The following is an 18,131-nucleotide window of genomic DNA, read 5'->3' as shown; positions in this document are numbered from 1 at the left end:
TAATTTTTTTATTGACTCGAAGGGTGGGGGAGGGGCCCGACCGGTATAGCGGTATGGGCAAAAATCCATACCGGTATACCGCCTAGCATCACGGTGGGGGGTGCGACGCGGTGCGGTGGGTCGGGGGTGCGGTGCGGCGGGTCGAGGGGGTGGCGGTCGCGGTGCGGGGGGGCGGGGCATTATTGGCTTATCGGCAAGATAATTGCCGATACCGATAATGCCCCAAATCGTGATTATCGGCCATACCGATAATCAGTCGATTCCTAATATGGAGGCTTTCACACGTGCGTATTTTCTGCTACAGATTTGCTGTAGATAATTTTCCTACTCATTGAAGTCAATGGGCAGCAAATTCTGCAGCAAAAAAAAATAGGCACTTGACAACAGACCCTTGGGGTACGTTCACACAGGTGGATTACCTGCAGAATTTCGGCAGCGTATCTTCTTTTCCGCAACAAATAATCTGCGGTAATTCCGCAGGTAATCCACTCCTGTGGACGGTCCCTTTAGAATTATTTTCACGAGTGCAGTGCGTTGCATTTTATTTTATTTTTTTTAAAATCTGTATGATGACTACAACTCCCGACCCCCAACTCGCAGTTCTGCCCGGTCAGGTCCAAATTTAAAGCCATAACACAGATGCAAAAAAATGCGTCCCTGTAATCCTTGTGTGAATCCGGCCTTAGGCTTTGTCACTGAATGTGGTTCTAAAAATAGCTTTTTCTCGGTCGGCTCCATTGGGGGACACAGAGACCGTGGGTATAACTTGCTGACACTAGGTATACATAAGAAAGTCGTCCCCTCCTGCAAGGATATACCCCGCCTACTGACCCTGAGCTAATCGGTTTTAGCTTAGTGTCAGTAGGAGGCAGACACAGGTCTGGAGTTCTCCAGACCTGGTCTTCTTTTTTATTTTATAGCTAGGGCCTGTTGTAGGTTCTTTTGTCCTTTTTTTTTTTTTATTTCCTTGTTTTTAGGTGGGGGTTCAGGAGCATGGCGCTACCTTTTCCCCCATATGCGGCTAAGGGGCACGGGGCATAGAGTATGCACAGTTAACCCCTTCCCCGCTCGTCCCGCTGTCTCAGCCATGACATGACGCAGGTGACCATAGTTGGCTGAAAACATCTTAGGTGAGTATGTGCTGGTCACTGGGTGAGTATCTTTCCCTCTTTCACCCCCACCTTCATCTTTCTTTCCTTGCTTTAGCGGGCCCCATACTGGGGCCCCAGGGGGATTTTTCATTCATTTTTTCTTAATTGTTATAGGGGGCAAGGATGCAGGCTCCGGTCTTTATATCTGGAGTGTTGGGACTCCGGAGATCGCGGGGCAGTTCTCCCCTTCGCCTTTCCCGAAACTGTCGTCCTCCTGCTGCCGGCCAATAGTCTATCGGCGCACGCATTGGGGGTCACTATTCTCCTAGCTTTGGGGGATCAGCTTCTGTTCTCCTCCCTCTCCTCCTCCAATGGGGTCCATCTGGGTGTGGAGGCCATGCCCCCTGGTTGGTGCAGCTTGCTTCTCCCCTCTTTCCTGCTCTGCGGGCCATATCATCTCAGCTGCTGCCTGCCTGCCTCTTTATCTCCGGACACATGACAGCTACAGTCTGCTTCTCAGCTCCAGGACCAAAATACCTGGTGGTTCACTGAATCCACCTGTTCCACCACGCGCACCATCCCTCCTGTGCCTGCTTCTCAGGATGTCCCCCTGGAACATGCGGTGTCCACCCCTCCTGGCTAGGGTCTGCAGATCAGTGGCCTCTGCCTTGGAGTCCTGCTCAGTCTCTCCTGACCCCCACTTCCTGCGCTTTCACAATTGCCCCAAAGTGATTTTGTCAGGCTCTTCTCCAGAGTCGTGTAATCTGGATCGACATTCTTCCGGTAAATCACGCTCTTCTTCCCTAGCTCGCCGGCAGTGCCCCCACTCTAGGGGCCGCTCCCCCCGGTGACCATCCCAGGTCTGCAAATCCTCATTCCAGGTTGAATACGCCTCAGTCTTAGGCTACCTCCGCATGCTCCCACTATCCAGGGGAAGTAGCGGATGACTGGTCAGAATTCACCTCGGGTCATGAGGACCAACCCCGTGTCTGAAATGGTGGACAGCTTGTTGTCAGCCATCGGGGACATTTTTCATCTGGAGGACCGAAGAACTTCAGATCCTGATCCAGAAGTTTATTTTCGTCGCGCTCGACGTTCCCCCAAGGTTTTCAGTTCTCATGCGGAATTTGACACCTTGATGGCGCGGCTTGGAAGCATCCGGACAATGATTTCAGGGGACTAAGAAGATTCAAGCTCAGTTTCTCCTCTCAGGATCAGCAGATCCTCCGGTTTCTCACCTGTCCAAGTGTACTACTCTGCCTCTAGCGGACGCAGCGTTCTTTAAGGATCCGGTGGACAAGAAGATTGAGAACTTGGCAAGTTTGCCTTTGAAGTGGCAGATTTGTCTTTGCTACCTACCTTTGCTTCCGCCTGCGTGTCCAAGGCTGTTTCAGTTTGGGCCTCTCAACTGTGCCAAGGCATCCTGTCAGGCGCCCCTTGGGAGGACTTGGCGGACCTCGCTGGTCAACTCTCTCAGGCTGGTGAGTTCCTCTGTTCGACAGCTCTGGAGTCCGCCCAATGTACGGCCTTTGCCTCAGGTAACTTGGTGGCGATTTGTCCATCCATGTGGCTGAAGGTGTGGGATGCAGATGCTGCTTCGAAGAATTCCTAACTGAATTGCCTTTCTCCTGTACTCTGCTCTTTGGGAAGCGCCTGGATGAGATCATTTCCAAAGCAACTTAAGTTAAAAGTTCTTCTGCTGCCGCAGAACAAACCTCGCCGCTATGCTCCCCGTTGGAAGTCTGCTTACTTTCGGCCCTTTCGGTTTGCCTCGGGTCATCCTCTCAAGCAGCTCTCTCTCCCAGTCGCGCTAAGCTCCCTCCTTCAAGGCGCGCCCTTCCTGGAAGTCAGACAACAGTTTGGGCGATTTTGCGGCCATGTCCGTTAATCGTAAACCTCCTGAAGGGACACCGCCACCCTTGTCCTATTTTTGGGTGGGAGGGCGTCTGTCTCTTTTCTGGGATGTTTGGCTAGTGCAGGTTCAGGACTCTTGGGTTTGAGACGTTGTAGCCGATGGTTACCATATAGAGTTCGCTTCTTTTCCCGCGGGATCGTTTCTTTCCATCCCACCCTCCTCGTTCCCCTTCTTTTGTGGAGGCCTTTTAGGTCTCTTTACGTACCCTCCTCGCTCAGGGAGTGATTGTTCCAGTTCCTCCAGGGGAGCGTTTTTCGGGGTTCTACTCCAATCTTTGTCGTCCCAAAGAGAGGGAGCTCTTCCTGCCCCATTCTGGACCTCAAACTGCTCAACCGCCACCTGTTCCATAGATGTCCATAGATCAGGGGAGTTTCTTTCCTCAGTGGATAACCGGGATGCTTAACTGCACATCCCCATTTTCCCCGCCCAACAGCGATTTCTTTGCTTTTCCTTCCCTGCGGGTCATTTCCAGTTCGTGGCTCTTCCTTTTGGCCTAGCCACGGCTCCCAGGGTGTTCACCAAGGTCATGGGCTCGGGGGGAATCTTAGTTCTTCCTTACCTGGACGACCTTTTTGATCAAAGCTCCGTCCCGTTACCAAAACTTGAAGAGCCTTCATTGGTACAGACTCTGTCCGGCTTCAGATGGGTGATCAACAAGAAGTCCAACCTTTCTCCCACTCAGTCCCTTGTCTTCCCGTCGAAACGACAGTGGCCGAGTTTGTCTTTTGCTGGACAAGCAGCGCTCCCTATGGGAGGGTGTCCTTAGTTTACGGTGCCTCTCTCCTCTTCCGATTTGCTTCTGCATGGAAGGACTGGGTGGTGACAGCCAAGGAGGCAGTTCCTTTTGCCCAGTTCCGGCGTTGCCCTCTCCAGCTGGCCATCCTGGCCTGATGGGACAAGTCCCCATCCACCCTGGATCGCCAGATTTTTCTGCCCCCCTCCATTCGCCGGTCTCTTCTGTGGTGGCTATACTCTCCCCTCCTTCTCCTTTCTCCCCCTTCACTGACAGGTTGTCATGACCGCTGCAAGTCTACTGGGTTGGTGAGGTGTGTTTCGGTTCCTAACGGTCCAGGGTTGCTGGTCCTCTCAGGAGGCTCGCCTCCCCATCACTCTTCTGGAGCTCTGTGCCTTCTCCCTTGGGAGAGGCTCCTACAGGGTCTTCCTGTTCGAGTCCAGTCGGACAATTCCACGGCGGTGGCGTATATCAATCACCAGGGCGGCACGCGCAGTCGCTCAGCGATGTCGGCGGTCTCCAGGATTCTGCTCTGGGCTGAGACTAGAGTTCCCTCCATCTCAGCGATCCATATTCCGGGAGTGGAGAATTGGGAAGCAGATCTCTGGCTCTGGCAGTGGACGAGCGCCTGATCTCAGATACCCCTGATGACGTGACTGGTGTCACAAAACATGTAGGGGAGGCAGTGCATTTACGGTTTTACTATCAGCAGTGTGCTTACCAGCACTAATAGACTTTCAGTTGGAAGTCCATGTGTTATAGGAGTGTGACAAAGCTGCTGGGTTTTTAACCATTAGGTTTCCTTATAAGTTTGTGATTTTAAAACAATCCACAATAAAAGTGATGTTTTAAGGGAGGGTTCACTTTAAAGGGGTTTTGTTCCCCTACCTGGAATCTATTCTAGGTGTCGGGATTGGTTGGTTTACGCAGCAGTGCTACACCATAAAAAATTTAAAGGGGTACTTCACTGGCCATGACATCATTTACAGGTTGTTTCTGTAGCCAGACAACCCCTAAAGCGGTAGGCCACTGGCCGCCCCCCAATGGTCTTGTATTAAGTGGGCGTGGTGTGACATCACAAGGAGGCGTGGCCGACCCCAGAAGTGCGCACACAGTGCTGACCAGTGGACTAGGGGGCCAGGCCAGGGGTTGTCCAGCTACAGAAGCAACCTGTATATGATGTCAAAATGTATAATACTGCAACTTACGAATATAATGGCATTATCCAAAGTGAACAGATCATTAATTTTAGCTTTGATTTCTTCCTGCAACATCACGTCACAGCCTGAGAATTAGCTCTGCCCCTCCTCCCCAGCCTGCCACAGTAATGTGAAGGAGAGACCTGATTAGATGGAGCAGCAGGTTTATAAGCCTCAGCTATCATCAGGTTTATAAGCCTTGTAGGTCTGTGCCTCTCCTGCCTAATGACAGTTGCAGTGCTGACACTAGGGAAAGGGAGGAGGGACTGAGTGGCTGCTCAGGCTGTGACGTGACGTCACAGCTTACAGAAAGAAACCCAAGCTGAAATGAATGAGTGGTTCACTTTAGATAATAACACTATATTAGTAAGTTGATTTATTTTACATTTTGACACCAATGCACAGTTGTTTGTTGCCGGACAGCCCCTTTAAAGGGGTACTCCGGCGCTTAGACATCTTATCCCCTATCCTTGATCTTGCACCCCATTAAAATCAGTCCCCGGAGCGTGTTCGCTCCGGGTCTGATTACTGTCGATCACGTGGCCGGAGCGTTGTGACGTCAAGGCTCCGCCCCCTCCCATAGGCTTGCATTGAGGGGCGGAGTGTGACGTCACACAGGGCGGAGCCTTGACGTCACAACGCTCCGGCCCCGTGATCGACAGTAATCAGACCCAGAGCGAACACGCTCCAGGGACTGATTTTAACGGGGTGTGACTTGCAAGATCACGGGGGTCCCCAACAGTAGTTTAACAGCTGAAGGCATCCTGGTTGGAAAACACTTGTGCAGGCTGTAACGCCAACATTGTAACCAAAAAAATTGCATCCTATAGTTAAGAGTGAACATCTCTATAATGTCAAATAAAGAGATTTTATATCCTTGTTGCAGAATCCAAGTCACTCTCCATCTCTTCCAAAGCTCCCCCCTCCAAGGATGGAGCGCCAAGAAGATCTTTAAACTTGGAGGACTACAAGAAAAGAAGAGGACTGATCTAAGAGTCTGGGCCGCTGCTCCAGACCTTGCATGTTCCATCGTGTTACATCAGGTTTTTTATTTCTCCATTATTACTTTTTTTGGGGTTTGTTTTTGTCTTCACCAGACCGGAGCAGCAAAAAGGAAGAGAAGACTTTGTACCATCCTAAAAAAAACTACATGTAAATAAACTGTATATACCTGTCCATCATGTCTTTTCTTCTTTTATTTTTTTTGCCCATATTATTATTATGAATTTTTTATTTTATTTAATTTTTTGTGGATTTGTGACTTGAGTTGTCTCCAGTTTTTTTTATTTTATATATTTTTTTTAAACCTGATCTCTTAAAGCTGCAGTGTTAGAAGATATTTTGGAGATCTGCTGTGCAAAAAATAAAACAGAAAAACAAAAAAAATATATATATAATGGACTGTGTAAGCACCCTATGGGTTTCTACACAAGATTACTTGGTTTCATGTTTTACCAGTACCCTGCACTTTCTTCTAAGGAAAGATTTCTGAAGAACATGGCACCACATTTATTTTAATATTTTTTTTTTCTCCCTTTCTTCAGCTATCTTCATGTTTTCTTTTTTTTTTTTTTGGCTGTTCACAATTCTACAAGCTGTAAATAAGTAACTACAACTGAAAAAGGAAAAAAATCTCATTAAATGAATGTTCTTAAAAATTTCGTGTTCAGATATATCTGTGAGTGTGTCTGTACCGATCTGCATTGTCGCAACTGAGTGTTGTAGTGAAGCTTAAAGGAGAACTCCGGGATAACAAAATGTATTCTTTATCCTAAGGATAGGGGGTAAGCCCTGGCTCCAACACGCCCCCTCTATGGGAGAGGCGGAGCACTGCACTCGGGAATCTGCACCTCTCCCATACAGCTGCATGGATCGGGCGTGTTTGCTGCCGCTTCGTGCGAAGGTCGAAATGCTCCATTTAGGAGGACAGCCGGGGTCCCAGCAGTCGGACCCCACGGGATCTGACACCTATTTCCTCTCCTTAGGTTAGGGGATACGTGTTTTGCCATTCCAGAATTATCCTTTAATGCAGTGGTTTCCAAACTGTGGCCCTCCAGATATTGCAAAAATGCAACTCCTAGCATGCCTGGACAGCCATGCCCCCCAAAGATGTTGCAACACTTAAACTCCAAGCATGCTTGGAGTTGTAGTTTTGCAACCTCTGGGAAGGGGGGTCACAGTTTTTAGACCACTACAACGTGTACGGTTCCGATCACTGGGACCCTGCGCGATCTCCTGCTCGTCACCTCTGCTCTCTACATGCAAGTCAAACCCAGCATGAAGCGGTGGCTGACACTCCCCTCCGTGCTTCTCTATGGGAGAGACAGACTTACACGAATGCTCTTTCTGGCTTTCCCATAGAAATAAATAGAGGAGCCTGTCCGCCACTGCTATGTGCCGCCCTCGACGGTTATCCGCACACGGTGCCCGCTCTGAAGCGGAGTTCCTCTTTAAAGCTGTAATAGAGACACAGAGAAGTATGTTGTATCTGCTCATCTGAAACTGGAAGCATTCTGCAGTGTTTTATAGCAGATACACTATGCCTATTACATTTTAAGACTATTAGAATCCACTTTATGTTTTATAGGAGGAGGATGATGATGATTATGTATAGACATGGAAATGATGATCTTGAAGAGTATTTCCAGATATTTGAGCAAGAACTGTTCAATGTCTGTGTCTCAGGGTTTACAATAAAACTGTTTCATTGGTTTAAAGCTCCCCTGTCCAACCTTTTCTTTTCATGCAAATGTGTTTCAAGCTTTCAGATAATCCACGTAGGGATAGAGATATAGATAGATATAGATATTTATTATTCAAAGGTCCAAGCGGTTGGACCCCCCCCACGATCTCCTGCACGGGACCCTGGCATGAACTGAGCGTGTTGACCCCCCCCCCCCCCCCACACACACACACACACACGACACAATGTGTTTCCAAGGGAGAGCAGTAGATACAGCATTTGGCTATCTCCGGCTCTCACATACAGATACATGTAGTGTGCTCGACAGTACTCCCTTAAAGGGGTTATCCAGGAAAAAACTTTTTATATATATATATATATATATAATCAACTGGCTCCAGAAAGTTAAACAGATTTGTAAATTACTTCTATAAAAAAATCTTAATCATTTCAGTACTTATGAGCTTCTGAAGTTTAGGTTGTTCTTTTCTGTCTAAGTAATCTCTGATGACATGTGTCTCGGGAACCGCCCAGTTTAGAAGAGGTTTGCTATGGGAATTTGCTTCTAAACTGGGCGTTTCCCGAGACACGTGTCATCAGAGATTACTTAGACAGAAAAGAACAACCTTAACTTCAGAAGCTCATAAGTACTGAAAGGATTAAGATTTTTTAATAGAAGTAATTTACAAATCTGTTTAACTTTCCAGTTGATATATAAAAAGAAGTTTTTTTGTTTTTTTTCCTGGAATACCCCTTTAATCCCACCAGGACCAAGGGCGTACAGGTACGCCCTCGCATCCTGGTACTGAAGGACCAAGGGCATACCTGTGCTCCCTGGTCCCGTTAACGCGATTTAAACCATTCTCACGAGATGAGAACTGGTTAAACCCGGTGGGTCCCGGTGGGTCCCGGTTGCTACGGGCAGCCAGGACCCACGGCATTAACCCTTTGATCGCGGCGTCTAAAATGCGGGTGCCAGTAGCTCAGTGGAGCTGATCGGGACATCCACAGCGACATCGCGGGTCCCGATCATCTGAGTGAACAATGGAAGGGTCCTCGTCTGCCTCCTCGTCAGTTGGAGTTTGCCTGCTCCTAGCCTTTGCTATGGCATAGCATTGAGCAGTGTATGCAATCAAAAGATTGCATGCTGTAGCCCCCTATGGGGGCTAAAAGGAAGAAAAAAAGTTAACAAAAGTGAATTAACCTCCTCCCTATTGAAAGTTTAAATCGCCCCCCCCCCCTTTTCCCATTTAAAATATGTGGTACCGCTGTGTGCTTGTGTCCAAACTATTAAAATATAGGGTTAGCTAAACCGCACGGTCGATGGCACACAAAGAAAAAAATTAAATTAAAAAATTAAAAAAGCCAAAGTCCAAAATGGTGCATTTTTGGTCACTTCATACACCATAAAAAAAAATCCTAATAAAAAGCGATCAAAAAATCCCATCAAAACAAAAATGGTACTGATTAAAAACACAGACAGAGGTGTCAGCAGAGAGCACTGTGGTAAGACAGCAAAGAACTACACAACTTCCTCTGGAACATACAGCAGCTAAGTACTGGAAGGATTATGATTTTTAAATAGAAGTAATTTACAAATCTGTATAACTTTTTGGCACTGGCTGATTTGAATAAATTTGGAGTACCACTTTAATGTAAAAGAGAACCTGGGGAGCATGTGATAGGGACTCGTAGGCCTAAATTGTCTGATAACCAGCTGATTATTTTACAATCGCGGACGGTATTTGTGCTTTTTTAGTCTGATGTTCGCTGGAAAATAATGGGGTTATCAACCTTCTGGTGACCTTTGTTTTCTCGTGTATTCACGCTTGGCTAGACTCCTCCCGTAGGAATGCATTGATTCGCACAATAATCAGGATACAGCGGGTAGATGACAGCACTGTGCTGCACAACTGGGTTGGCCAGAGCTGATCTGCAGCAACCGCTGGAGGCAGACTGGTTGGGAAACGGTGATCTACAATCTGTGGCTCTCTAAGTTGCTGCAAAACTACAATTCCCAGCATGCCCTGACAGCCGAAGGCTGTCAGGGCATACTGGGAGTTGTAGTTTTGCTATAGCTGGGGGGGGTGGGACCTCTGGTCTAACTCCACAGCCTCTTCGTTCTAGTAGTTTGAGGTGGGTGTCTATTCGTCCCACAGCTTGGGCATGCTGGGAGTTGTAGTTCTGCTGCAGCTGAAGAGCGATGGGTTGGGGGACTACTAACCTAGCTCCACAGTCCCTTTTGTTATGTTATTTTGAGGGGGGTCTCTATTTGCCCCCATGGTAGGCATGTTGGAGAGCGATGTGTTGAGGGACATTGACCTAGCTCCACAGCCCCCTTCATTCTATCAGTTTGTTTTTTTTTTTTTGCTATCTGTTCCCAACCTGGGCTCACCGTTCTATGAAATAGTATTTCTGATTTTAAAGTGGAACTCCAGTCCTCTGTTTTAGTTTGAAAAAGAAAAATGAAAGAAACTCTGTAATATAGCTTATTAGAGAGATTACACAGCCCATAAAAAGTTTATGGAAAGAGGAAGAGGTTAGAAACACAAACTGAGATGCTGCTGGATTAGACTGCTTAGTACTGCTTTATAATGTCCTCAAAGCTGCTGTTGCTTCTGGCGGTATGCTACAAAGAGGTAGGAGAGCAAGATCACCTGTTTTGTGTCTAATATAGTGTATCGTTAGAGATGAGCGAAGTTACAGTAATTTTGATTCGGCACGAACCTCGCGGCTCAGCGGTTGCTGACTTTAGCTTGCATAAATTAGGTTACCTTTCAGGTGCTACAGTGGGCTGGAAAAGGTGGAGACAGTCTTAGGAGAGTCCTAAAGTCAGCCACCGCCGAGCCTCATCGAATTACTTCGCTCATCTCTATGTATTGTCATAGAGAATCATCGTCTTCTACTCTAGGTCAGCTCTGGACAGTGGATATTTTGACATGGAGCTTGCAGGTTATTTCTTAATTTCCCTTCTGAACACTGACGCCAAACTATTAGCGGAACGTTTTGTCGAGGATCCAGGCGTAATCTGTGAGAGAACTCTGCGCCAAATAAAAAAAAAAAAAAATGCATCATCCACCACTCGTTATCCACCATCATTTACCCATTCATCATCCACAAACCATTAATCGTTATCATCCATCACCACTCGTCATAATCCACCAATTGCCCATTCATCATCCAACCCTTTTTCATCTTCCACCAACCATTCATCATTATCATCCACCATCATCCACCAACTATTCTTTATCATCCACCATTCATCATTATCCACCAACTACCCATTCATCATTATCTATTTATCATCATCCACCAACCATTTATCATTCATACATCTTCATCCATCAATCATTCGTTTATTCATCATCATCCACCAATCATACATCCATCCACTACCATCCCACCCCACTCCATTCCTCCCATTTATCCATCAACCTATCATCATCATCAACCAATCATCCATCACCTAAAAAAAAAAAAGGGGGAAAGGACCCAAACCAATGTAAAAGTTATTTCCTAATTTCCCTTCTGAACACTGATGCCAAAAAGTGCATCAAACTATTAGTGGAACATATAACCAAGAGAACACTGCGCCAAATATGTAAACATTTAATCATCATCATCATTCTTCAATTATTCATCCATCATGATCAACATCATCCATCATTATCATCAACATAATCCATCATTATCCTTCAATTATTCATCCATCATCACCATTAGAGATGAGCGAACTTACAGTAAATTCGATTCGTCACGAACTTCTCGGCTCGGCAGTTGATGACTTATCTTGCGTAAATTAGTTCAGCCTTCAGGTGCTCCGGTGGGCTGGAAAAGGTGGATACAGTCCTAGGAAAGAGTCTCCTAGGACCGTATCCACCTTTTCCAGCCCACAGGAGCACCGGAAAGCTGAACTCATTTATGCAGGAAAAGTCGTCAACTGCCGAGCCGAGAAGTTCGTGACGAATCAAATTTATTGTAAGTTCACTCCTCTCTAATCTCCATCCTTCAATCAATTATCCATCAATCGTTCATCCATAATCATCCTCCAATCATCCATCATTATCCTTCAATTATTCATCATCATCCATCAATCATTCATCCATCATTTGTCATCCTCCGATCATCCATCGTCAACCATCATCTATCTATCTATCAATCATTCATTCATCCATTATCATCCATCATTATCCTTCAATCATTCATCCATCATCCTCTAATCATCCATCCATCAATCATTCATCCATCATCCTCATCCTCTAATCATCCATCAATCATTCATCCATCATCCTCATCCTCCAATCATCCATCATTATGCATCTATCATCATCCTCCAATCATCCATCATCATCCATCCTTATCCATCAATCATTTATCAAACTTTTCACACTTGACTTGTGGTGGGGCTCTGTGGTGCACAAGTGCCCCCACCCCCAGAAAAAAAAAAAATTATAATAATGAAAACAAATGAGCAATGAAAGCAGCCGCTCTCTGCCCATAAGAAATTAGAATCTACAGTTTTGGTTTTTTTAATATTAAGAAAATTTACATTTTACTAATACAACTGCATAAAGATTTAGTAAACATTAACTTGACATTTAAAGCAGGGTGCCTCCAGCTGTTGCCCGGAGTTGTAGTTTTGCAACAGCTGATGTTAGAGGAAGACTGAGTTATGTTCTGCATTGCCCTGAAGTTTCCTGGAAAGGCTGCTGGCACCTGCCACTAGGGGGCACTAGTTGCATATTTACGGTATGTTACTCTGTTTGAATTGAATGGAAGCTGGACCCCACTCAGTTGTTTGTCTGATTCATTAATTAAATATTAATTAATGTATTTATTAATTAAATTTATTAAATGTATTTATACATTTTATTTTAATTAATTAATCTATTAATTTATTCATTCATTTATTTTTAAGGGGCTTTTTAATTAAATTGTACACTAGGGGGGGAACCACTGATCGCTTCTATACCTCTTTTATATACAATAGGGGGAAATTTATCATTAGCGGTCGAGCACCTTTGTCGTCTTTTATTAGGCGCAAAACGCGTAAAAACTGTGTTTCGCCTTTTCACATGGTGTAGCTGTCAGTTCTTTTGGTAAAAGTGTTGTAGTTGAACTTTTTGGGCAACAGCAATGTATTTATCAACTGCACTTTTTTTTTTTTTTTTGCATTCGGGTGCAAATTTTTGCATGATGCATTTTTACGCCAGAATTTTGTTGCCTTAGACGAAGCGCTTACGGCAACGAGTTAGGTAAGGTAGGTGGACTTGCGCCTAAATTACCATACAACCTGCGCCTTTTTTAATAAATTTCATACAGGTAAACCAAAAAAATCACTTCAAAGACACCATTATTTAAGGAGATCTCCAGCGAAAAATAACTATAGTAACTGATTGAGGGGGGGGGTCCAACCACTGAGGCAACAGACCCCCCACCCCACCCCCGCACGATCACTGGGACGGGACCCGACGCTCAGTGAGGAGCACGTGCTGCATTTACTCCTATGGGAGCGCCGAAAAGACCAGGGTATAGCTCTCGGGCATCATCAGCACTCATAGAAATGAATGGAGCCTCTTTGAGAGTACCAGGGTCCCATCCGGCGATCTCGGAAGGCCCCAGCGGTCGGACCCCCCATGATCAGCTACTTATCCCCTATCATGTGGATAGGGGATAAGTCATTTTTCCGGACTACTCCTTTAAGAAATTATACTCCTAGTATTCCAAAGCATTTCTAGGCCAGACTTCTGGCCTAAAATGCTAGAGAGGCCTTTGTAAAGCCCCCGTCTACCAATATCAAAGCATCGGCCCACTGATCATGATGTGAGGTTGCCAAAGCTTTTTCCACTTTTAAACATCTTAGATGCCATGGTCACTATTGACCATGGCATCTAAGGGTCTGAACTTACTTGGTCTCTGATCAGTGTCACCATGCCCAAAACTGTTGCTGAAATATCAACCTGGGCACTGGAATTGTGCAGTGCATAGTGCAATGATCTTCTTCTGAAGCACTGCTGTATACAACGCCTTTAAAGGGGTACTCCGGTGTAATACTTTTTTTTTTTTTTTAGGAACTGGTGCCAGAAAGTTAAGCAGATTTGTAAATTACTTCTATTTAAAAATCTTAATCCTTTCAGTACTTATTAGCAGCTGTATGCTACAGAGGAAATTCTATTATTTTTGAATTTCTTTTTTGTCTTGTCCACAGTGCTCACTGCTGACACCTCTGTCTGTGTCAAGAACTGTCCAGACAACACCTACAAAAAATGCACCAGATACTGAAATATAGGCCAAAAATAGAAATAATATTTATTTAAACAAATACCAGGTTAAAAAGATATTTAAAACAATTACATAGAACACATAGAATAGCACCAGTAACATACAGGATATAGGTAGGGAGGCAGCACAATACATAAGATGATCAAGTACATATATAAAGTAGACACTTAAAGGGGTATTCCAGGAAAAAAGTTTTCTTTATATATCAACTGGTTCCAGAAAGTTAAACAGATTTGTAAAATACTTCTATTAAAAAATCTTAATCCTTTCAGTACTTATGAGCTTCTGAAGTTAAGGTTGTTCTTTTCTGTCTAAGTGCTTTCTGATGACACATGTCTCGGGAACCGCCCAGTATAGAAGAGGTTTGCTATTGGGGATTTGCTTCTAAACTGGGCGGTTCCCGAGACACGTGTCATCAGAGATTACTTAGACAGAAAAGAACAACCTAAACTTCAGAAGCTCATAAGTACTGAAAGGATTAAGATTTTTTAATAGAAGTAATTTACAAATCTGTTTAACTTTCTGGAGCCAGTTGATATAAAAAAGTTTTTTCCTGGATAACCCCTTTAGAAATAACATTAGATGCAGTGCACAGTACAGAAATAAAGTGCAAGCGGTAATCCAAGTACAAGAACAGTACACAACATTAAGAAAACAATAGCCTATGGGTGCCAAACCATACCTATGCCAAACTCCAACGACTGTTTCGCGGTAAAACTCGTTTCCTCCGGGGGCGTCCAGAGCAGCATAGGTTTGCTATGGGGATTTTCTGGACAGTTCCTGAAACGGGCATCAGGTGTCAGCAGAGAGCACTGTGGACAAGACAAAAAAAGAAATTAAAGAAGAAAAGAATTTCCGCTGTAGCATACAGCTGCTAAAAAGTGCTGAAAGGGTAAAGATTTTTGATAGAAGTAATTTACAAATCTGTTTAACTTTCTGGCATCAATTGATGAAAAAAACATTGACCAAACAGCGTTTCGACTTGTTAACAAGTCTTAATCATGATTAAGACTTGTTAACAAGTCGAAACGCGTTGGTGCGTTTCGTTTGTGATTTTAGCCATATTTTTTCTTCCTATGTTGGATTTTAATATGATACATTAAAGCTACGAACTTTTATCCAGTCTTGGGAGCCGGATCTTCCTTTCTCTTGTGCTCATCTGTTGTACCTGGGAACACGGCCCTTGTTCAATCCGTGGCTTCCGCTGGAGGGTGTGCCGAGTTCATGGTGATGTGGGTCTGCATGCTGCTAATGGTGAACTGAACCTTTACTTTTTTATCTGGACCTAATATATATATACGGTAGCGTAGCGTATTATGAAGGTTCAGTTTACTTTGTAAATTTGCGACAAATCTGTGACACACTGGGAAAGATCTATCAAAACCTGTCCAGAGGAAAAGTTGCCCAGTTGCAACCAATCAGATTGCTTCTTTCATTTTTCAGAGGCCTTTTCAAAAATGAAAGAAGTGATCTGATTGGTTGCTATGGGCAACTCAGCAACTTTTACTCTGGACAGGTTTTGATAAATCTCCCCCACTCTCCTTGATAATTTTGTGTGTGAATGGGGCTTATGAGTCCCCTTTCACATGTTTTGTAATCTGTTGCAGCTTTTCAGTGTCAAGTCCAAAGTGAGAATCCACAGGCCATCCTCCATGCCTCAACGTGATGTGGTAACAAATATCTTTATTTTACAGTTCACCCTTGTGTTCGTATTAGTTTTCAGATTGTACATGGACCATTTGCTAAGGATTTAGATGCAGATTCTGCTCCTTAAAGGGGTATTCCAGGCAAAACCTTTTTATTTATATATATATATATATATATATATATATATATATATATATATCATCTGGCTCCGGAAAGTTAAACAGATTTGTAAATTACTTCTATTAAAAAAATCTTAATCCTTCCAATAGTTATTAGCTTCTGAAGTTTTCTGTCTAACTGCTCAATGATGATGTCACGTCCCGGGAGCTGTGCATGATGGGAGAATATCCCCATAGGAACTGCACAGCTCCCGGGACGTGAGTCATCAGAGAGCAGTTAGACAGAAAACAACAACTCAACTTCAGAAGCTAATAACTATTGGAAGGATTAAGATTTTTTAATAGAAGTAATTTACAAATCTGTTTAACTTTCCGGAGCCAGTTGATATATAAAAAAAAGTTTTGGCCTGGAATACCCCTTTAAGGGTACTTTCTGACATGCGGATTTTCGCAGCGTATTTCACTGCGGATCCGCCGCCGAAGGACCTCCTATATGCTGCCTTTATATGTGCCTGCTCGGAGCGGCAATACGCCGCTCCGAGCAGACACACTACGATGTGCGAGTCGCCACGCGCATGCGCAGTATACTCGCACTTCGCGTCAGTTCTCGGCCTAGCTAATTGAACAGGGGAAACGGCCGCGATGTGTGCGAGTACACCGCGCAAGCGCGGCAAATCGCACATCGCAGTTTGTCTGCTTGGAGTGGCGTATTGCCGCTCTGAGCAGGCATACTTAAGTGCACCATACAGAGGTCCTTCAGCGGTGGATCTGCAGCGTAAAATACACTGTAAATCTGCACGTGTGAATGTACCGTAAAGGAGAACTGCAGCCATAGACGCAGGATAGGGGATAAGTGTCTGATCGCGGGAGGTCCGACTGCTGGGATCCCCCGCAATCTTTTACAGGGCCCTAGCTTTGCCACAGCTCTGCTAATGCGCATGTCGTCAACCTCACTTAGGTCGACGACATTCCCCCTCCCTACAGCTCCATGGGAGAGGCTGGGATGCACAAACGCTGCATCTCTGCTTCTCCCATCAAGATACATGGAGGGGGTGTGGCGTCATGCTGCAGCCGACAAGCCTCCGCCACTGTAGAGCCGGGGCCCCATACAGGAGATCGCGGGGGGGATCAGACACGTATCCCTATCTACAGGATAAGTGTCTAGGGCTGCAGATCTCCTTTAAGGCCATGTTCACTAGGTAGATCCTCCAGAAGAATTCCGCTTGGAAATTCCCATTGATTTTCTGTGGTTCCGCTTGGAAATGCGTTACCGCCTATGAAGACATCGCTTTATCAAGTGGTCCTAGCACCAGCGGAAGAAGCAAAAGTGCAGAATGTCTTCCCAGACCAACCGCAAATTTTCCGCCGTGTGAACATAGCTGTAGGCTATGTACAAATGGTGAGATTTCCGTATGGAATATTTCCAGTCAGCAGAGCGCCGGCGGAACATGTCGGTGCTAGGACCTCTCGGGGATGCACGAACACTGAATCTCCGCCTCTCCCATAGAGATACATGGAGGGGGCCCCAGCGTTTGGACCCCCCCCCCCTCCTGTGGATAGGGGATAAGTGTCTAGGGCTGCAGATATCCTTTAAGGGTATGTTCCCACACGGCGTATTTTGCTGCGTATTTTGCTGCGTATTTGCTGCGTATTTGGTGCTGCGTATTTTCCTACCCATTGACTTCAACAGAGAAAATAAAATACGCAGCAGCGAATACGCAGCAAATACGCCGTGTGGGAATTTACCCTAATAGGCCAACCATGAACAACCGTGAAGTTGGCAGAAAGTAGCCCCATAAATTCCCTCACTAGGGGCCAATACCATTGTTTCTGGTTCACGCGCAGAGATGGTTGGCAGGCTTGTGTGTTACGGTCACTACGAGAATGCAGGAGACATAAAAAGGCCAAAGGACTAAAACATACACATTTTGGCAAATAAACAAATAGCTTCCTTTATCAGTATTCACACTTGGGGAGATTTATCAAAACCTGTGCAGAGGAAGAGTGGTGCAGTTGCCCATAGCAACCAATCAGATCGCTTCTTTCATTTTCCACAGGCCTCTTTAGAGGCCTGTGGAAAATGAAAGAAGCGATCTGATTGGTTGCTATGGGCAACTGCACCACTCTTCCTCTGCACAGGTTTTGATAAATCTCCCCCACTATTTTTAGTCTCTTAATTATATCTTAAAGGACAAGTATCACAAACAAAAACGTATCCCCTATGTGAAGGGAGCCCCCCCGCAATCTCCTGTTTGGAGCCCCGGCTCTATATCACAGGAGCGCGTCACGACTCCGAAGCGGAGGACGCCGCGCTACCTCCATATAGCTCTATGAGAGAGCCGAAGATTGCCGAACAGCCCTCTCATAGAGCTATATGGAGGGGGCATGATGGCCTCCACTTCGGACAGGGGTCGTGGCGCACCCCTGAGATATAGGGCCGGAGCTCCAAACAGCAGATTGCT

The 18,131-nt window shown here is 45.4% G+C and overlaps 2 protein-coding genes across 2 annotated transcripts in view; one reads left to right on the top strand and one right to left on the bottom strand.

Moving 5' to 3' along the window:
* Positions 1-6,114, top strand: part of RTF1 (RTF1 homolog, Paf1/RNA polymerase II complex component) — a 32,092-nt gene extending 25,978 nt beyond the window's left edge. Inside the window, exon 18 of the mRNA XM_056545714.1 lies at positions 5,825-6,114. Within this exon, the coding sequence (XP_056401689.1) occupies positions 5,825-5,931 (107 nt within the window). The 3' untranslated portion in view covers positions 5,932-6,114. The remainder of the gene's footprint in view (positions 1-5,824) is intronic.
* Positions 1-14,705, bottom strand: part of NDUFAF1 (NADH:ubiquinone oxidoreductase complex assembly factor 1) — a 60,171-nt gene extending 45,466 nt beyond the window's left edge. Inside the window, exon 1 of the mRNA XM_056545718.1 lies at positions 14,586-14,705. The gene's annotated coding sequence lies outside the window, so the exon portion shown is untranslated. The remainder of the gene's footprint in view (positions 1-14,585) is intronic.
* Positions 14,706-18,131: the final 3,426 nt, after the last annotated feature.

This window comes from Hyla sarda, chromosome 11 (genome assembly GCF_029499605.1).
Source record: "Hyla sarda isolate aHylSar1 chromosome 11, aHylSar1.hap1, whole genome shotgun sequence".
NCBI lineage: Eukaryota > Metazoa > Chordata > Amphibia > Anura > Hylidae > Hyla > Hyla sarda.
The sequence above is the reverse complement of the archived record's forward strand: the minus strand, read 5'-3'. Positions and strand labels throughout refer to the sequence as shown.